At 30.4% G+C, this 21,054-nt stretch overlaps 1 protein-coding gene across 2 annotated transcripts; it reads right to left on the bottom strand.

Moving 5' to 3' along the window:
- Positions 1-3,546: 3,546 nt before the first annotated feature.
- Positions 3,547-18,204, bottom strand: LOC111694718 (myb-like protein X). Of its 2 annotated transcripts, XM_023463709.1 has the most exons (13): positions 18,164-18,204; positions 14,238-14,329; positions 11,818-11,885; positions 10,946-11,007; positions 10,114-10,272; positions 9,542-9,845; positions 8,603-8,923; positions 8,299-8,374; positions 7,986-8,024; positions 7,106-7,366; positions 6,338-6,384; positions 6,072-6,137; positions 3,547-4,309 (listed from the first exon to the last, which is right to left on the bottom strand). In XM_023463709.1, exons 1-13 carry the CDS (start codon positions 18,164-18,166, stop codon positions 4,047-4,049), a joined length of 1,761 nt encoding a protein of 586 aa, XP_023319477.1. In that variant the 5' UTR covers positions 18,167-18,204; the 3' UTR covers positions 3,547-4,046. The 2 variants fall into 2 exon arrangements, with proteins under 2 accessions (XP_023319477.1, XP_023319478.1); XM_023463710.1 differs by lacking the exon at positions 6,072-6,137.
- Positions 18,205-21,054: the final 2,850 nt, after the last annotated feature.

Below are 21,054 nucleotides of genomic sequence, written 5' to 3'. Positions count from 1 at the left end.
GGAGTCCAATAAATGTTGGATACTATAAGTACTAATTACTAAAAAGGTAAAAAGGATTACGTTAATTAAAATATATTTGTATTGCTTTCGAGAAAAAAATGCTTACATTTTCAAATATAGGTGTCGTTTAAATAGGTTTTCAGGACCTTTTATAATGTAATATATTTATAAAAAATACCAGTTTTGGTTTAACTTAATAAATGAAAATAAGAAAAAAATTTGATGTATCTTAATAATTTTGAAGGCTTAAAAAAAGACCGTATTTTAAAAATGGAAAAACAATGATTTTGAGGATTTGCTTCAAATGTTCCGAACTTCCGAACGAACTCAAATGTGGTCTCTTAACTGTCACTCAAAAATTGATAAAAATCTGCAATTACGTCTTTTAACTTAAAATTTAAAAAAAACCCGTTTTATAGCTTGAAAATACACACTTCAAAGCCTACAAAAAATATATAGGAGTTGCGACACTTTAAGGTCAAATCAGATTTAAAAATGTATGCAACTTTTCATAGCAGTCTGTATCTTTATATCCAATATCCATATTGATATTATTTCTTCAACCATAAATGTTTTTAGTCTTCACAAAAATAGGTCAATCATGCATAATTTATCACACGGCTCCGTAAATATTTCTCATACGTTATTTCTTTCTTTTTACACATTACATTCAATGGACAGTTTAAAACATAGCTAAATAGACATTAATTTTAATTTCACTGAATAAGGGTCTAAAAAACAAAAGTTTCAGTCTAGAAATATTATTTATCGATATCAGAATTAAGATAAAAAAGTATTTTATTTTTCAGACAAAAAAATGATGTTTCCTATCAAACAGCCATTAAACTTCGAGGTCAAGGAAACACGTTTTTTACTTAATGATTTAAATACTCAGCTTTTCACTGGATTTTAAATCTAAGTAAAATTAATAAACTTAAAAAAAAGATAATTAAATGACAACCTTTGCGTTCAGAACTTTAGACAAAAGCTTGTTGTTTTTGTAAGCAAATACGGAAAAAAGACGTTTTAATGCATGGATAAAATGAAGAAATTTCGTTAAGTTAATCGAAACTACTAAGTACTAATACAATACTGTCAAAGGCTTTCTGTTTATATATAGACTATAAACTATATATGTGGAACCTTAGAAATTGGATTAACTTTTTATTATTTCCCGCCCTGAAAGAAACAGCTGTGTCCTTTTAGACTAATAAGTTTATCTCTCATTAAAATTAAATAAATCGTCACCAAATTTGTTGACAAAAATACCCTCCAAAATTCTATATAAAATGTTTGCCCAAAACTAACAAATTGTCCAGAATTTATCAGCGTAAATGGCCTCGGCTCTACTACAATCCTCAATCCACGGTAGGTTCTGTTTATCTGTAGAGTTTACCCGCCCTTCATCCTCCGTCCTCCACCCAAAATATCAACAGCCTCCATCCGATCCTAGGGGATCCCGAGGATACAAAATTGAATGATCAAAAAAGAGACTTAAAAATTATTCTTTTGGTTAGAAATGGTCATTTCACATTGTCATTTTGAAAATTTGGCCGTATGAAATTTTGGCAGTATGAAAATTTGGCAGTATGAAAATTATTTGGCATTATGAAAATTTGGCGGTATGAAAATTTGGCAGTATGAAAATTTGGCAGTATGAAAATTTGGCATTATGAAAATTTGGCCGTATGAAAATTTGGCCGTATGAAAATTTGGCAGTATGAAAATTTGGCAGTATGAAAATTTGGCATTATGAAAATTTGGCATTATGAAAATTTGGCAGTCTGAAAATTTGGCAGTAAGAAAATTTGGCATGATGAATATTTGGCAGAATGAAAATTTGGCAGAATGAAATATTGGCAGAATGAAAATTTGCCAAGATGAAAATTGGCAGAATGAAAATTTGGCAGTATGAAAATTTGGCAGAATGAAAATTTGGCAGAATGAAAATTTGGCAGTAAGAAAATTTGGCAGTATGAAAATTTGGCAGAATGAAAATTTTGCAGGATGAAAATTTGGCAGTATGAAAATTGTTATTTCAAAAATTTGGCAGTATGAAAATTCAATTTCATTGACAAAAATTCAAACTCAATATATAACTTTGAAATTCTTTTTTGATTATTTAAAAATTGAATTTTTAAATCTGAAAGATTATGCCTAAACCCTGCAACCATTGCATGACTCACTGTTTGCTTGAGCCTGAGGTTCCTTGATATGACTCATACGCATAATGAGCCTCAATTTAAACTGCCAGGAGACAAGGAAGGATCCGTTTGAAAATTACAATGGAAAGAACCTGTATTTTGCCGCCATTTTGAAATAGTTACGTTATTACGGTTATTTTTTGCCTTTTCATTGCAATTTAACTATTTTACTTCTAGCCCAATCGGATTAAAAACTGTTTTCGTGGCATAATTTAGCAAAAACACAGTTTTGGGATTTGAATAATTGTTATCAGTTATGATGTCTACTATTATCATAAGGAAAGATATTTTATTGAATGAAAAACTTCATGTTAAAAAACCGGAACTGGTAAATCAAAAAAATAAGAATTAGTTTAATTTAGAAAAAGTTTTTATTCATATTTCTAATGAATAATTAAACCGTGAAATTTGATTTTGATTTTAATAATTTGTTTTTTTCCGTTTTTATGAATTTTTAGATAAAGCCTAGGGAATACTTACACGTTGTGTTTAAGTTTTGAATATTTTCCATGAGACCTTTGTGCACTTTATGTTTCATGCTCAGGTCATAGTTAATTTCATTATAGCAATACTTTTCCAGCTTAGTTCTTATATCAACTAAACTTCAAATTATTGTTAACTTTGTCATTTAAGAAAACACTAATATACTAAAAAGAACAATATGTGCACTGTGTATTAAAGGATATGCCAATGTGGAGAAAATGTTGTTAGTGCATATTTCCCCTGGCAGGCGCTATATAACTGTGCAGTGCAACCCCCCTACAAAAAATATATAGGAGTTGCGACACTTTAAGGTCAAATCAGATTTAAAAATGTATGCAACTTTTCATAGCAGTCTGTATCTTTATATCCAATATCANCCCATGAAAACATTATTTGAGAAGAATAACTAGATTTTCTAATCTACATACATAAGAGAACGCATAGTGCTTGACAAAATCGGAGTATTTAAATATTAATTACGTCCTTTTCATGGTAATAATTGAAAGTATCTATACTATTACTTTAACTACACACAAAAAATAAGAGTGTTAAAGTAACTGAGTTTTTGTCACAAACTCTACTTTTCTAATCTCTAAATCTTTGCAACCCAATGTCGTAGACCTTTTATATTTCCAACTATGAATTCTGTAATCTATGTTTGAAATATCAAAGGTCTACATCATCAAATTGTAAAAATATAGGGATTAGACAATTTGAGTTTGCAGTGACAAAATCTCAGTTCCTTTTGCTAATGTTTTTTTGGTATGATTTCAACAATTTAAAACCTTGAAATTTGAAGTGTATAAAAAAATTTGAATCGCATAATTTTTAAAAAAATTTTCCTTTAACTTTCGATTAAAATATCTTTATTTATTAAGTATATTATAAAATCTTGTATGTAGCATACCTACAAATAATCTTTAAATGGAACTGAACACAGCCTCAAAATATAATTTCTAAAACCCTATATCTGCGCAACCTGATGCTGGTTTGAAATATCAAAGGTCTACGACTAAAGGTTGCGAAGATATAGAGATTAGAAAATTAAAGGTTGAATCGAAAATTCAGTTTCTGTAATCAATTAGATTTTATACAGTGATAACCAGAACTTTGGAATAGAAAGTCGACTTTGAGACAAAGGTTTGACTTTAAAGAGTCAAATGAACATAAGGTAGAGAAAATGTGCAGTGTAAACAGGCCAATTTCACTTAGAAAATTATTTAATAACTTTCTAGTAAAGCTTTTTGCTTTGGAACACCATCAAATGCAATTCATTATACTGTAATGTCGTCTTCCTATTCTACAGTTGTCTGGTTATCACTGTATCTTTTACGCGCCTATCACTGATAAGAACAAATATTAACTGCAATTTTGAGCGCACTCCACTACGCACAATGAGTACGCATAAACATCTTCCAAGGGTACGCAACTTGTGACGCAGGATTCTAAATTTTGGTTACACTTGAGTTTCAGCGATTCAATGGTTTCCTCTGCATTGTTTGATGCTGATGTTCCAACAGGGTTTGAAGCTTTATCATCGATATTATTTATATTTTCATCTATATTAGCGCCATCAGTCAACCCTTGGGATTTTGTAGGTAATAAATTCATCTTCATTTTTCCTAAATTTTATAATTATCAGAGAATTACCATCTCACGTTTAAATTTAAAAGAAATTTGCACAGATATTACCAATAAAACGCGTGATGATTGTCGTTTTTGCTTTTTTATTTAAAATTCCATTCCGCTATAGTAGGCGTTTATTTCAATACAATGAAGACGACTGTATTATTTAAGTTTTAGTTGTTAACCCTATTCCTGCTGGGGGGTTCAATTTGACCCCCCCCCTGTAGTTTTTTTTTACATAACTCAAAAAGCATTGGTCTGAGGCTGTTTAAATTTTATGACTTTTCCTACATACCCAAAGCCCTCCCTTTAGGCCTAAAACCGGGCTTTAATACTACTTGCCTGAGTCCTCAGGCACACTGCTTGAATGACTGCTTTTTCCTGTAACAAACTAAGTCTTTGTTTTGACCCACTTCCACTTGTCAGATTTTGATAAAATTCAGCTTTTTAGAAAGCCTTTGACATAAGGAAACGAATTGCACAAGTTTTCCGAAAAAAATTGCAAATTTTTTGCAAACAACCTGTCATAGGAAATTTGCACATTTTCAGTTTTTCTTGATTAAAAATCAGGTTATTTAAAATTTTGCAAAAATATTTGCATATTTGAAATGGCATGGTCAAGGGCTTTTCAAAAATATATAATTTTTTATTTTTTGGACAAATGTTTTTTTGCAAAAATTTTTACTATATAACTGAATTTTGCGATAACAAATTCAATTTTTGCAAATTTGCAATTTTTTTTGCAGATTCTAAAAGTAGAGCACAAGAGCTTTTTAATGATGTATCATTTGTCATATTTGGACATCAAACATGGGATTTCAAGTACCCCAGCAGAGATGCGTTAACAAGTTTTTTTCGAACTACAAGTTTACAAGTAATCAAAGAGAAGCTTTTTTTAATTGACAGCTTCTCTTGACTTCTATGTTCATGTGTATCCATGCTGTGTAACAGCTTGATTTCAATCAAAATTGAAATCGAAATCTGTTTTCATTGTATTGATATAATCGCAAACCACTGTATAGGAATGAGGTATGAATGAAAAAATGTTCAGAGCTGAAAAGTTTAGAATGAGATATCCTTAATCACGATAGCTTAATCTCATTATCAAATGTACACACTTTTGATTTTCTTCTTATAATCTCTTTTTGGATATTTCTACAGCAAAAAAGCTACGTTTGATAACAATTACAGATATAATGCTATATCGATTGGACATATAGAGGATTGGATTAAAGTCAGCTGTTCACAAGCCGGCTTTTAGAGCATTTAAACAAATATAAATTTAATCATGTTAAGATGAAATTATTAAAAAACCCATATTTTAGAACTATTGTCATTTTGAACGTTAGTTTTAATACACTTTATTCCAAAACCTGTTTGTTCAATCGATATTTAGTTTAATTGATATGACACCATCAACAAAAGAAATCAAAACCGGTTTTTCAAATGTTAAAGAGTACATCTTAAAATGACACGCTGATTGGTTAAATTTTTAGCTTCTTTCTTGGATATCGAATGCGTTTTAAAATAGTCTTGGGTTTAGTAAAACCAGGAGTTTAAGCATTAATCTTGATATCCACCATTCTAAAGTTTTCAGCTCTGAACACTATAAATAACAGTGACAAATTACAAAACTTTTAACGGTATTTCTGATTAAATTAAAATATAAAGTTTTTGAATTATAATTTCTAATAAACAATCCAATGTACACTTCGCAAACACTTCAACGGAGAAAGAGTCCATTAAGTTTAATTCTACTTCTAAACTTTAAAGGGACTGCTGTTGAATCTAGAATCTGCTGAACACTAGATTCAGTTATTGTTCCTTCAAAAAAAATGAAAGTTTAAAGAGCTTAAAATATTGATACTTCAAGTGAATGTCTGAGAATTTTCAAATGATTCTACGTTTGCCCGATTGACAAACACGTGTTTAAGCTTTGTCTGACTTCTGAACAAAAATAGGAAAATTGAAGTGTGTTCTAGCCACAAACACTGATTTGACTTCAATCTCAAATACTTCGTTACCTGGTGCCATTACCCTATTTTCACGATTTGTAGGTAGAGGCACAAATCTAAGAAAAAATTTCAAGATTAAAATTAAATTTAAAACTTGTCTTTTGTGAGATTTCATCTACTTCCATTCGTACTCTTCGTACAGTGATAGGCGATTATATAATTTTAATGAGGACAACTTTTTTCAAAGTTTTGATATTAACATAATTGATTTCTATGTTTATGTGTATCCATGCTGCTTAACAGCTTGATATAAATCAAAATTGAAAGTCGAAAGAAAATCGTCTTCATGATATTGATATAATCGCCTACCACTGTATGACTAGCTAGAAAATTCGTACATAGTTTCTATATCTTTGTTTAGCATTGAAATTTTGAAATATCAATTTAATCGGTATCATGTAAATGAAATATAAATAAAAATATTTGTGCGTGATACCGTTGAAAAGACAAAACCTATTAAATTATTTATGTTTCCGTTCTGTTGTCACCAATACTATTCTTTAAATAAATATGGGTACACTTTCATTGATAATTGTTGCCTGTATCGTTTTCTCTCCGTATAATATTGAGCAAAAGTTAAAAGATAAACATAAAATATTTCCCTTTTTTGTCCGTGTAGACGTTTCGAACGACTATTTTCGTCAAATAATCTAACAATTCATCAAACAGAACAAATTAATATAGACTTGGAATTGGGATTTTCATACTACAGCCAACGCTGTTTGAAGCTTGTGACCCCCACCCTCCCTTTACCCCAGCAAACAATTTCAACCCAACCTATTTTGAGAAGTTGTGGAAGTAAAGGATGAAAGAAGTGTTGTTGTTTCCAGATCTACTATTCTAGTTGTTGTTGTAGCTTCCACTTCTTGGGCTGTTGTTGCTGTTGTTGTTTCTAACGTTTGTGTTGTTGCTGCCGTTGATTTAGTTACTGTTTGTGCTGGTGCAGCTGTTGATGTAGTTACTGTTTGCGTTGTTGCAGCTGTTGTTGTTGCTGTTGTACGCTGCAATGGGCGTATCGTAACAGAGGCCGAGAAAAACCTAAAGATGAGATATTGTTTGGGTACGAATGAAGAGAAGATTGTCCTGAGATGGAATTTGAAGAATTTGAGCCGCGGTTTAAATCCGCCAAAACCCGGTTTAAATTAAGCGCCGGCTTAAATTTTGAAACATTTGATACAATTTTAAGTGGAACCAACCATATTTAAACCGCGGCTCAAATTCTTTAAATTCGGCCACTGGGATTTTATTTCACTTTATCTGGTTTTCTCTGTAACCTGCTGCAAGTAAGGCATTTTGAAATATCTTGCACATGTCAAACTAAAGTAAATGAAAATCCTTTATGTTTTCAATCTTAAATCTGCTTATTGAAGAGTTCTTGAGAAGAACAAAGTGTTTGAACGAATTTGTTTTGTAACCGGATAAAGAAATTGAGTCTTAGTAACAAACTGAAATTGTCTAATCCCTAAAACTTTGATATTACCAACTTAGACTCAAATCCTTTGGTATTCGCACACTTGTGCCGTGCGTAAAATCAAAACTACTTGAGCTACGAGGTCACAAAGTAGTAGCAGTAACACTCGCTCAAATTTGACCTTCACTTTCTGTAGAATTCACAGTGTGACTATATAAACTCATAGATCTTAATTGTACAGCTTACCTGCTTATTTCAGATGATAACGTTGAGGAATCTAAGTCCCTGAATTATTAATGTGATAAAAATGTTGTATTGGTTGTAATTTTATAAATAAATTATTCGTCTTCAAATACTTTTCTTTTTTCTTTCGGTTTTGTCCTAATTAAGAATAATGCTATCAATATGACTTGTTTCTCGGGAATAAATTGTTTCTGTCATGGCTTAAACTAGTTTTTTTTCGAAAACATATATTCACTCAATCTAAACAGAAAACATCTTTTAGTTTTAATGCAAATTTTGAAATTTCATGAAAACTTTTTAATTTTTTTAAGTTTACCTTGGTGCTGACGGTGTGGATTGGATTGTCTCCTCTTCAAGTCTACTTTCATTGTTTTTTCTTGAAAACTCATCATCTAGAACAGAAAACAATTATTTGATTTTTCTATCACAAAACAATCATTTTACTCTCAATATAGTTACGCTACTCGTTTTAGAATAAAAATATAAATTTCAACATTAAATCATTTTTTAAGTAGAAAAAGAAAGTCGTTTTTATTTCTTAAAAAGATATTTTTATAATTTTTGTCATGATGTATTTTTTTTAAATATTTTATGAAAAAAAACAGAGAGCAGATTTTTACCGTTCTTCCTGCCCTGTTGCTGATCAATTTTCACTGTTATTGATTCTTCCAATCCAGTGTTTGGTGAGTTTGTAACTGTTTCGCCTAAATTTCCTTCCGAAGTTGATAGATCTAGGATTTTGGTTGCAGGATCGCGCATCTTCTTAGCATTTGTCTGAACCATCGTCCGACTATTTTCTAGTGGATTTGTCCTGATTGACAGAAATCCAGAAATTCGTCTGGATCCGTTTTCCCTCCTTCTTGAACCTCGCTGTTGTGGATTGGATGTTTGAGGTAATTTCTGAACTGAATCTTCCGAATCTGATGTTTTATCCAAAATATCTTAGCAAGGGTATTTATTGAATAATGGAAGAATTATTTTTATACGAAATAAAAACATTTTCAGGAAATAATTTCTTTGAGAAAAAAGATTAGTTTTAATAATTTTTTAATTAACTTTTCTAAATTAATTTTTCTTGCACCAACAAAAAAAATTAACACAAAATTAAAAAGTAGAAAAGAAAAAACTTACTTAGTATATGAACGAAAAGATGTCTGTAAAACTGAATACCATTCTTTTGTTTCTTTTTGGAATAGCAAATTTTTTTAGGCTGATATAGTTACGTTGACAAATTATCGTTCTAAAAGTACCAATTCTTTGGGTTTAATTTGCAAACTTTTAACTGTTTTCACGATTTCAACGTTTTTAAATTTAGTGTTTAAAGATATGATATTTTGATATCATTAAGATATTTGGATAAATTAATTCTCGCATGATTTAATAAATTATTCTGAAAATCTACAAGAAAACTTGAACGAGTTTAAAAATTTTTTTAATCAAAATTTGTTCAATTGTTATTGAGTTCCACATATTTTCGGTGAAAATTTTAGTAAAAATCAGAAAGATTGTTTAAGCATATTTTCTTTCTGAAATTGACCAATTAGCATAAATTCCTATGCCTTGGTGCTTTGTTGATGACTCAAGATTTATAGCTTCTTTGATTTCTGATAATATTGATGAGCTGTTGTTTCTGCGTTCACTGGTAATTGCATTTGCAGGATTTTTCACTGGAACTTCAACATTAATTTTATTTATATCTTTATCAACATCTTTAACAGGATTTCGTTTGATTTCACCATCCTTTAATGAATTACTGCTCAGTTCCTTTTCAGGAGTATTTATTGACACTTTGGTATCTAGGTTATCTTCATTAGTGTTGAATAGCACAGTTGGTACTTCTGTCAATTTTGTTGGCGGTCTTTTCTATAAGTATCAAAATTTGTAAAAAAAGAAATATTTTTTATTTTGAGCTAGCTGAAGCACCCGTGGGAACAAATACCATTTTGAAAAAAAGATTATAATTTTGAAAAAAAAAGACGACTTATTTAGCCTTTGTTACCCCTCGAGTTCCATGGGTTCCCTCAAAAAATGTCAGCCAATTTGGTTTAGCCATTTGGCTAACTATAGCTAACATATACAAGTATAAATATAATATAACTATACAAAGAGCTTTATACTATAGATATCTTACCTTATTATGTTTTCTGTTATTAGTCCTGTTTCTCTCAAATTTGTTTTTTATTGATGTTTTATTTGGTTTGTTGATTTTTTGTTGAACGTTTACTTTCTTTCTTCTTGAGTTTATCCTAACGGTTAACCCAGTGTTGTTAAACACCCTGAGAACTGAATTCTACAAATATTATCATTGTTCAACTTTTTAACGTATAATTATATAAGATATTGTGGTTTGATTGTCTTCAAGAATTGTTAAAAATATTTCCTAAAAGAACTCACAGGTCTGCCGCTTCAGTGATTGTACAGAGTTACCCACAAAGAATGAGAATGTAAAGACTACCCAAAATCTAAATATATGACGATTTAAAGCTTGAATTTGGTTTCTGCATTCAATTTTGTATCTTGATGCTTTATGAAATGATTAAGCACAGATATAATCCAGTTTTGGCCAACCAGAAACACTGAATGCAAGAAAAAATGGACTTTAAAAATTCAGTAGAATCGTCTCTGAAGTCTCATCCTTTGTTGGTAAACCTGTAAATGGGCGGATACAGTCCAAACTAGGACCGCAAATGTTTGCATATTTAATTGTACACCGGTTGTGCGTGTTAAATTAAGATCAAATTAATTTAAATATCATTTCATATTTTAGATGAAAAAACACCGGATTTTTTTGTAAGTAAAGAATTTGATTTTCTTTTTAATGTATTTGTAAAAATAATTTCAGGCATGTTTTTTTGCTAAAATTTCAGGGTCCGGTTTTGTAAAACCACTCCTATTTAAAAATCAATGTTAAAAACATTAATTTTTTGTAAATTAAGATTTAAGATATGATATATAATAATTACATGTTTTCTACTGGAAGGGGAGATTGATGTAAGTATGGGTTCACTTTTTCCAGTTGTGGGTTCTAAATTAAAATATGTTTATTAATATCTAATATCCTGGAACCAGAGGCTGAATTTAAAGAATTTGAACCGTGGTTAAAATATGGCTGGTTCAACTTGAAATTTTAATCAGTGTTTCGATATTTGAGCTAGCGGCGTGCAATTTGGGACGCTGATTGGTGGTTCAAATTCATTAAATTCGTCCTCAGATTTGATAAATAGTGAGACGTAGTTCAACTACTTTTCTTTTACTTGAACCGGCGAACAAGATCAAGGGATGAACTACGTCTGTAAGTAGTTCAACAACTTCTTTATATTTATTAAATCTAGTCAAGGATATCTGATCTATAAATTATAATACAGTGATAATCAAAAAACTCTGGAATAGGAAGTTGACTTTTATACTCACTTTATGACTTTAAATAATCAAATGAACATAAGGTACAGAAGTGTAACAGTTTATACAGACTCATTTCACTAAATAGGTGTTCTAATGATTTAATAGTTAATTAAGCATTTTGGTTTGTAAAAGCATCAAATTCACTTCAATTGCTTTAATGTCGTCTTCCTATTCCAAAGTTTTCTGGTTATCACTGTATCATTAGTCATTTTCAATCAAATTATTACATTCAAGTATTAACAAGGCTCCAAAAAGAGTAAATCGAAGGAAAAAAAATACGGGCAGGACTGCACAAAGTGGGCCTAATTTCAGTCGGACTATACATACGGGAGGTTGCTTATTTCCAGAAGGAGGGGCTCAAGGCATATTTGAAATTTTTAAAAATTATAAATTTTATTATTATCTGTTATTATAATTCATTGAAGAATTTTACCTGAATCAGAATTGATTCCAAACTGACAGTTTGCAAAGTGAATACACCTGCTTTTAGCTTGAGATAATCTAGAATTTATAAAATATAACATCTATTATATCAATATGATGAAGACGACTTTCAATTTAAATTTTGATTTATCAAGCTTTTTAACAGCACGGATACACAAAAATTTTTGTATATGATAATGATTTTTTTTTTCAAAATTCAAAAATTTGAAGTGTTTATCGTAATAAATCTTATTTACCATTTATTTAAAGAGGGGCGTGTCCGACTCACAATGAAACCCTTAAAACCTTTGTCTGATCAATAATTTGGAAGATATTGTCGTTTTGCTAGCTTGTAAAGTGTTTGAATATATTAAAAATTTTTTAATATTACAAAGCTCTATGAAATAAATATTACGTCTACAGTTCCTTTAGGGACCATTGACAGTCCGCATACACTTTATGCTGTAAAAGATAATTCGATTTATAATTTGAAAAAATATTCTCCGAAAGTATTTTTTTGTCTGGAAAAATTCCAGTTTAAATTCTATGGTCTCGTAGAAGCAATAACAACAGAGATAAACAAAGAACACAATATTGTAAAATAAAAATAAGAATATCGGTTATGATAATTATTGCAATATGTAGAATGTACCGCTAACAATATTAATACCAATATTAGATTTTTAAAAACCAAGAGGATTCTGTTTGCAAAATAAACAAAAGAAAAACAAATAATAAGAAATATTAATACAACCTTTAATTATATACTGTGTTACAAAGACTGAGACTTAAATGACGATCTAGAGGTATTTAAATCTTACAATCTTGGGCTGTTGTCTTAGTAAAGTCTTTTACTGATATATATTAAAGGATTTGACAAAGAACAGAACTTTTTTAAAGCTGTATTGCATAGGGAACCATGAATTTTAGGAAAAAGGATTAAAAAATGCTATACAGTCTAAGTCTCATCCTTAATGGTAATTGGGTAACCCTGTAATATATCTCTATATGTTAAAATTAGAAATATAAAACCTCGACGTTTTTGTATTTAGCCAACATAACAAATATTTTTCGTTTTTTCTTTTAAAACTATGCTGATGAGAATTTTTAACTTTTTTAAAATGATCCATCAAACTTTTCATATTCATATTCATTTAATATTGCAATTTGCAAAAAAAAATAAACATGTATATATACTTCGCTTGTCTGTCCGTTTGTGTCCAATAAGCGTCAAAACAGCTGAACAGATCGGGCCCAAACTTTTTGTTGGACCTCACGTGACCCCAGGGAAGGTTTATGGATGATCGACCTTTCACAAATTTGCCACTAACAAAATTTAATTTTTGAAAATTTTGGATATCCACGAAATTATTTTGATAAAATCCGTGAAATTTTCGTTTATTTTTGTTTTACAATGTATACAACGAGAAAATGTTCACAACTGAAATAGATGGGCCCTAAAAGCTTAATATATTTGAATCTATATATACTTGGCTTGTCTATATATATCTGTCTGCCTTTCCCGTTGTATCCAATAAACGTAAAAACGGCTGAACCGATCGGGTCCAAATTTTGTGTAGTACCTTGCATAAGGTTTATAGATTATCAAAGTTTTAAAATTTTGCCTACAATAAAATTAGATTTGCATTAAATTATGAAAATGCACGAAATTTTTTTTTATAAAATCCGCAAACTTTTTTGTTTTTGTTTTAAAATGTAAACAAAATGAAAATGTTCCCAGTTGAAAAAGAAGATGGGCGCAAAGACATAGCTAAAGCTGGCAAAAAGGCTGGACCAAATTGGCTGATTTTTTTAGTGAACCCCGTGCAGGTATTCCATGCACTTTAACTGTTTTCCTTTTCCTTTTAACAGATGTTAGTTTGAAAACAAAACTTGATAAAACTGATTTCTGTAAACGTTTACACGTCGGCAATTTTAAAAGATATTTGATTAATAAAGCATATTTTAGAAACATTACACAATACACAAAACACAAAAATTAAAAATAAGAATTTTTTCAATCGTGAAGGTGTTGGTCTGAAGGTGTAAGTGTGTAGCAGAAAAAAAAACTAAAAAAAGTGACGAATATTCAAACAATGCAATTTTAGACCAATGTTTTCTTTCAGAACAGAACTTGGGATTTCCAAAATAATATAAAACATCTTTTTTAGTTAAAAACTGAGGATTTGACGAAAATTTTAACACTCAAATTAAAAAATGTTCCAAAATGGCCCAAAAATCACGTTTATTCTGGCGACAGGCAAAAGAAAATTTGGGGATTTTTCTAAGTTTCATATACATCTATTTCATAAAAATATATATATTAATTTATTTTTTTATGCGGGAGCTTTTATGTCTTTTCTGGACCTGTTCAAAATCTCGTTTTTTTCAGGCAAACTTTTTTTAAGGCAAACTTATTTTAATCGTTACCTTGTTCCAAACTTTACTCTGTCTTCTTGTATTCCGGGTTCCTGGCACATAGAGGCAGAGAGGAATACAAGGAATACAAGGAATTCAGGAACCTAAACAAATTGGAATACAAGGAATAAAAGGCTTACAAGGAATACATGGATTACAAGGAACCTAAACAAATAGGAATACAAGGAATACAAGGAATACAAGGATTACAAGGAATATAAGGATTGCAAGGAATATAAGGATTCCAAGGAATACAAGGATTACAAGGAATACAAGGATTACAAGGAATTTAGGAACCTAAACATAGGAATAATAGAAAACATATGAATACAAGGAAACATAGGAATACAATGAATACAAGGAATACAAGGAATACAAGGAATACAAAGAATTCAAGGAATGCCAGGAATTCAAGAAATACAAGGAATTCAAGGAATACAAGGAATTCAAGAAATACAAGGAATTCAAGGAATACAAGGAATTCAAGGAATACAAGGAATTCAAGGAATACAAGGAATTCAAGGAATGCAAGGAATTCAAGGAATACAAGGAATTCAAGGAATACAAGAAATTCAAGGAATACAAGGAATTCAAGAAATACAAGGAATTCAAGGAATACAAGGAATTCAAGGAATACAAGGAATTCAAGGAATACAAGAAATTCAAGGAATGCAAGGATTTCAAGGAATACAAGGAAATCAGAACCTAAATATAGAAATTCAAGGAATTATGGAACTTAAACATAGGAATCCAAGGAATACAGGGAATACAAAGAATACAAGGAATACAAGGAATTTAGAACCTATATATAGAAATACAGTGAATACAAGAAATTCTGGAACTTACGCATAGGAATAAAAGGAGTACAGGGAATACAAAGAATACAAGGAATACAGGATATACAAGGAATACAAGGAATACAAGGATTACAAGGAAAGCAGGGAATACATTGAATAAATAGAATACAAGAAACCTTAAAATATGAAATGTTAAGGATACACACAAACATGAATTTTACAACAATTTAAGTTATATTAATAAACTTATGAATTAATTGTTTTAATGTTATTATGACAGCTAAATGCTGAACCGTGAAAAGAAGATTTTCATTGTCAACAATATTAAACGATTAGTCGAAATATTTTATCAAAACAATTTTTCTATTCTTTCATTTTTATATGTGAATCCATTTGATATTCTTTCCAAAACGTGCAAATGCATTTTCAAGTTTACGAAAACAATTTGTCAATATCACATTACACGTTAAGGTGTTGAGAACTTTCAATAAAACGTTAAGACGCATAGAACTATCTGTTATGATTTTAAGGAGCTTGCAATTTTATAGAGAACGTTATGACGCATAGAACTAACTGTTATGATTTTAAGGAGCTTGCATCTTTATAGAGCACTTTAGGGCGCATAAAACTAACCGTTACGATTTTAAGGAGCTTGCAACTTTAAAGAGCATGGTAGGACGCATAGAACTAACTGTTTTGAATTTAAGGAGCTTGCAACTTTAAAGAGCACGTTAGGACGCATAGAAATAACTGTTATCATTTTAAGTAGCTTACAACTTTATAGAGCACGTTAGGACGCTTAGAAATAACTGTTATAATTTTAAGTAGCTTACAACTTTATAGAGCACGTTAGGACCCATAGAAATAACTGTTATAATTTTAAGGAGCTTGCAACTTTATAAAGCACGTTTAGAAATAATGTTAAAACATTCAGAGTTTTTTTAATAGCAAGTTCAGAAGCGCAGAACTATTTAGAGCACGTTAATTAGCTCACAAATGATATCAACAGCTTATAAATATATATATATATCAAAACTTAAATATTTCATGAATTATCAACCAAACTTTTAAACTATGTATTTAAAATATTCTGTGAACAAATACAGCACAATGCCCTTTTCTTTAAACTAAGTGTTCGTAGAATAGATTCAAGCTATTCCTAATTTTGCTGAAAATATGCATATACATAGTTATAATTCTTATAAATTATGTTATTTAGCTGTATTTCATTGCACTTCCTTCAACAAATCCTGGTTTTTTCTGAAACAAATCTTGCGGTTTTCTTTCAATAAAATACATTTGAAATATTTTAACCTTTCAATTTTGTGAGATTTATCATCTTTGTTCAATTTTCTGGGGTTTAGTGAGAACAAAATTCCAATTGGTTTACAAGCCTAACAATTTATCAATATCATTTTTTTTATGCATAATATTCCAAATCTTTAATTTTCAAGGATGTTTATTTTCCTATAAACTTTTCCCAATCCCAACAATAAGAACGTTTAAGGTAGCGATGCTAATATTTTAACTTTAATCTTTATATTTTGCTTGTCTGTTTGTTTGTATCCAATGAACGTCAGACGGCTGAACTGATAGGGCTTAAATTTTGTGTGGGACCTCACATGACTCAAGTTTAGGTTGAGGAATGATTAAAATTTCAAAATTAACCTCCAACAAAATTCTATTTTCATTAAATATTAAAAATCCGCGAAATTTTATATTAAATCCGCGAACTTTTTTTGTTTTTGTTTTACAATGTATATAATGAGAAAATGTTCAATTGAAATAAAAGATGTGGGCGAAGCGCCCTAAAAGCTTAGTAATATACACTTTGGTTTGACAGACAAAGGGTTACCCAAAAAGGATAAGACTTCAGAGACGATTGTACGGAATATTTCTTGTCTAATATTTATGATTCCCTGCAACTGTAAACTAACTTCTTTCTTTTCTAAATCATAAAATAAGATATTAAAAGACTGTATTTAAGGAAGAAGGCTTAATTCAACCTTAGGATCGTCATATTTACAGAGTCTTAGGTCGTCTTTTCATTCTGATCCTTTGTGGGTAGCCCTGCACGTTAGGCTTATATAAATATTTTAGCCTGAACATAATTCAAACTGTAGATTTAAATATTCTTTTAGTTTATTAATTTTAAAATACGATTTCATTTGTCAAGGACGAATCAAAATTCATTAACTGTGCATTCTGGTTTTTACTTCATATCTTATTGTTTATAGTTTTTGTAATTATAAGCCATCCGTTTCATGACTTGTTTTAGTCAGTTCATAAAAAGTTGGTTTTTGCAACAATTTTCATAGAAGCTCGCTTCTTCAAAACTTTCTATAGATAATTAAATAATTAGGTTTTCATTGAATCGCCAGGTTTTCAATAGTTTTACAACTCTTGTGAATCCCTCGAGGGTTAAATTTTTCCATGATTCTATCTTTTCTCAGAGAAAACATTTTAACAGATATTTATAATAACAAAGTTACCTTCATTTCAATATGAACAATGTAACAAATTATATTTTTTAAATAATTTTTATTTAAAAAGGATCAATATTAGTTTCCTTCTCTAGACAAGAAATAAAGAAATAAATACAGTTTGTTGTAAACGTAATTTTAGTAACTTATCAGTTTAAAGTGCCAGTAACAATTCACTACATGGTCACCATGCACCCCCCCCTCTCCCCAACCCTCCCCACCTCCTTAAACAGCTACGCCTAAGACCGAATTTAATTAATCTACGACGCTAAACTACCTATGATGCCGTTCAAACTTTAATCCACCGATTTAAAACTAAAGATTAAGGAAGGAGATTTGAATCAGTGATGCAAATTTGAACCGGCGCGGTGGTAGGCAGTTCAAATTTGAATCGGCGCGGCAATAGGCAGTTCAAATTTGAACCGGCGCGGTGGTAGGCAGTTCAAATTTGAACCAGCGCGGTGGTAGGCAGTTTAAATTTGAACCGGTGCGGCAATAGGCAGTTCAAATTTGAACCGGCGCGGTGGTAGGCAGTTCAAATTTGAACCGGCGCGGTGGTAGGCAGTTCAAATTTGAACTGGCGCGGCGGTAGGCAGTTCCAATTTATACAATTCAGTCATTGAAAACTGTATTGAATTCTTATAGTTTAAAATCCCACCATATTCAATATTAAATTCCATCAGTGTACGCCAGGACACTTATTCTCGTACTAACTATTTAAAACGCGCGTCAAGCTTACCGGGCACAAAGGGGTGCGCGTTTCATTGTGCTCATCTCAATCATAAAAAAATCAATTAAAAAAGTATTATTTCATTATTTAAGTCTTTCCTATTCCTGTCAAACATTGTATTTGTAAAATCAAAAAGCTAAAGTGATCCAAACAGTTGTATAAATTATCCATCAATAATCTAGACCGGGTCGACTTTGAAGCGTCGCAACATTTTTGCATCTGGATTAGTTTTACTAATACATTTATACTTTTCTGTACCCCTAGGACAATACAAAACACGTGTTTCAATCTTTAGGAATAAGCGGATCTTTTGCACAATGCACATACATGCACATCCACTGCCAATAATTTTTAACATTTAAAAATAAATACGTAATTTCCTTTCGATTTATTTTCTTTTTCTTTTTTTAGAATTGGGGGGGAAATTTTCTCACAACTTCCATTTCCGGGTTTTTAAATATTTCCTCTTTCAACACTTTATTTTGTATTAGTTTATTATATTTTATGAATAAATAATTGCATCTTACTAACATTTTGATATAAATTAACGTCCTGCAAAAGGTTTATTAGAATCCTGAATAATCGCCAAAAGCAAAGTTATTGCAGTAATTTCGACTGAGAAGTTCATTTTAGTTTAATCTTAGCTTTGAACATTTAAAAAGTGATATCCATGAGATATTATTTTTGTGGTAACCCTGTAAATTTTGCTTCTGTAGCATCCTGAAAATGATTTGAACAATTATCCACTTGTCCCGGTATATTTCTGTGCTCGAGCGTGAAATTAATAAATAACATAGATGTTGAATTTGTTTAAACTTGTAATAGGTTTAGAATCTATATTAAACAACAAGTTCACACATCAGAAGTTATATAATTACATCGGCAGATTACAGATTTAGAATACAGGGTTACCTGCACAAAGGATGAGACTTCAGAGACAAAAGTACAGAATTTAAAAGAAACTAAGAACACAAGTCCAAATTTAATCTTTATATCGTAATATTTCAAGAAACTCAAACATACTGAAAATTGACAACTGAATTTAAAAAGAATATTTAATTAATACATTTTCAGTATACATTTGGGCACAATCATTAAGTAAAGGAAACTGGAAAAAAAAACTATGTTTAATTCTCCAACATTTCGTGTCGCATTATCTTTATTGAACAATAAAAAAGTGACTTATTCGAGATACATTCAGTGTTGCTATTCGAAATACATTCAGTGTTGCTATTCGAGCTACAATCAGTGTTGTTATTCGAGATACATTCAGTGTTGTTATTCGAGATACATTCAGTGTTGTTATTCGAGCTACAGTCAGAGTTGCTATTCGAGATACATTCAGTGTTGCTATTCGAGATACATTCAGTGTTGCTATTCGAGATACATTCAGTGTTGCTATTCGAGATACATTCAGTGTTGTTATTCGAGATACATTCAGTGTTGCTATTCGAGCTACATTCAGTGTTGCTATTCGAGATACATTCAGTGTTGTTATTCGAGATACATTCAGTGTTGCTATTCGAGATATATTCAGTGTTGCTATTCGAGCTACATTCAGTGTTGCTATTCGAGATACATTCAGTGCTGTTATTCGAGATACATTCAAAGTTGTTAATCTTTTTGGATCACTTCCAGAAAAAAAAATACTAAAACTTCAAAGATTTTGAAAATGTTGGTGAAGAAGCCCAAGGTAGTTACGTGCGCATGCCACGTTGAATTACAAGACAGAGAGAAAGCCTGTTTTCGCCGCGGCGCTCGGTTCGCTAACCTATCCTAGCCACAGCACTCGGCCCAGAAAGTGTCTTAACCAACCCTCACCCTAAAATATATTCTAATATTTCTCTTTCTTGTAATTCAACGCGGCAAGCGCACGTAACTTCCTTAATGTTTGAATTTATTAAACTTAGCACTATCTTTAACCTAAAACAATTTAGAATATATTTGCTTTTCTTACACTATTATAGATTTTGACCCTAAAAGAAAATATAAAACAACGAACCAGCTTATGGTATGTATGGTTGTTAAACAAGAGAATGTATGTATTGTGGAGAATTTTTTTAAGATTTATTTGAGACATATAACACGTTATAATGATGTATAATTTCTGAGTTTGAGCGCAATGTCGACTTTCAAAATCATCAATTTGGGTGATAACGTTTCCGGTTTCGAGAATATTTTTTTATTATTAAATAACGGCGACAAAAAATGTAAAAAATATCTACAGTAAAATAATTATAGGTTTAGAAACATATTTCTTAATTAAAATTTTAGAATTAATCATTTCTTTTTCATCATTATATTGAATTTCTTATCTTTATGAATTTGTTCGCAGATTTCTTCAAATTCTTCAAATGTCGTCTTTTCAATAAAAATTCCAGGAAATCTACAGAAAATGTTTGTGAACAATGATACATTACAGAAACCAATAATTGAATGAAATTACTTATTTTTGATGATAATAGTTAGTTTTTATTTTCTGAACCTGTTCTTAAACAGTTTACTGTAGAATTTTCCGTCGTAGTTATTGAATAATTTTTTAAAACCCGATTCTGAAAATTATTCCTCAAAAATGAACCAACTAGGAGGATTTTAAACATTTAAAGTTGCGCTTTTAAACATTTGTCGTGGCATACAATTAACTGAACTTCACTAACTTTTCAGTCTCTAAAGCTATGAAAGTTGGATTTAAACTTGATCTTCTATTCTATTATTTATTCATATGCAGCATAACCAGAAAACTCTACCATAGAAAGACGACATTTAAGCTCAAGAAGATCCATTTAACTAAAAACTGAATAAGTGATTTTATAAGTATA

The sequence above is a fragment of the Eurytemora carolleeae genome, unplaced genomic scaffold, assembly GCF_000591075.1.
Source record: "Eurytemora carolleeae unplaced genomic scaffold, Eaff_2.0 scaffold68, whole genome shotgun sequence".
NCBI classification, from domain to species: Eukaryota; Metazoa; Arthropoda; class Copepoda; order Calanoida; family Temoridae; genus Eurytemora; species Eurytemora carolleeae.
The sequence above is the reverse complement of the archived record's forward strand: the minus strand, read 5'-3'. Positions and strand labels throughout refer to the sequence as shown.

Coding starts and splice junctions, on each gene's coding strand:
- LOC111694718 (XM_023463709.1), bottom strand. Junction 11,886..14,237: donor AGAGTAAAGTTTGGAACAAG/GTAACGATTAAA, acceptor TATAAATTCTAG/ATTATCTCAAGCTAAAAGCA. Junction 10,273..10,945: donor CCCCTTCCAGTAGAAAACAT/GTAATTATTATA, acceptor TAATATTTGTAG/AATTCAGTTCTCAGGGTGTT.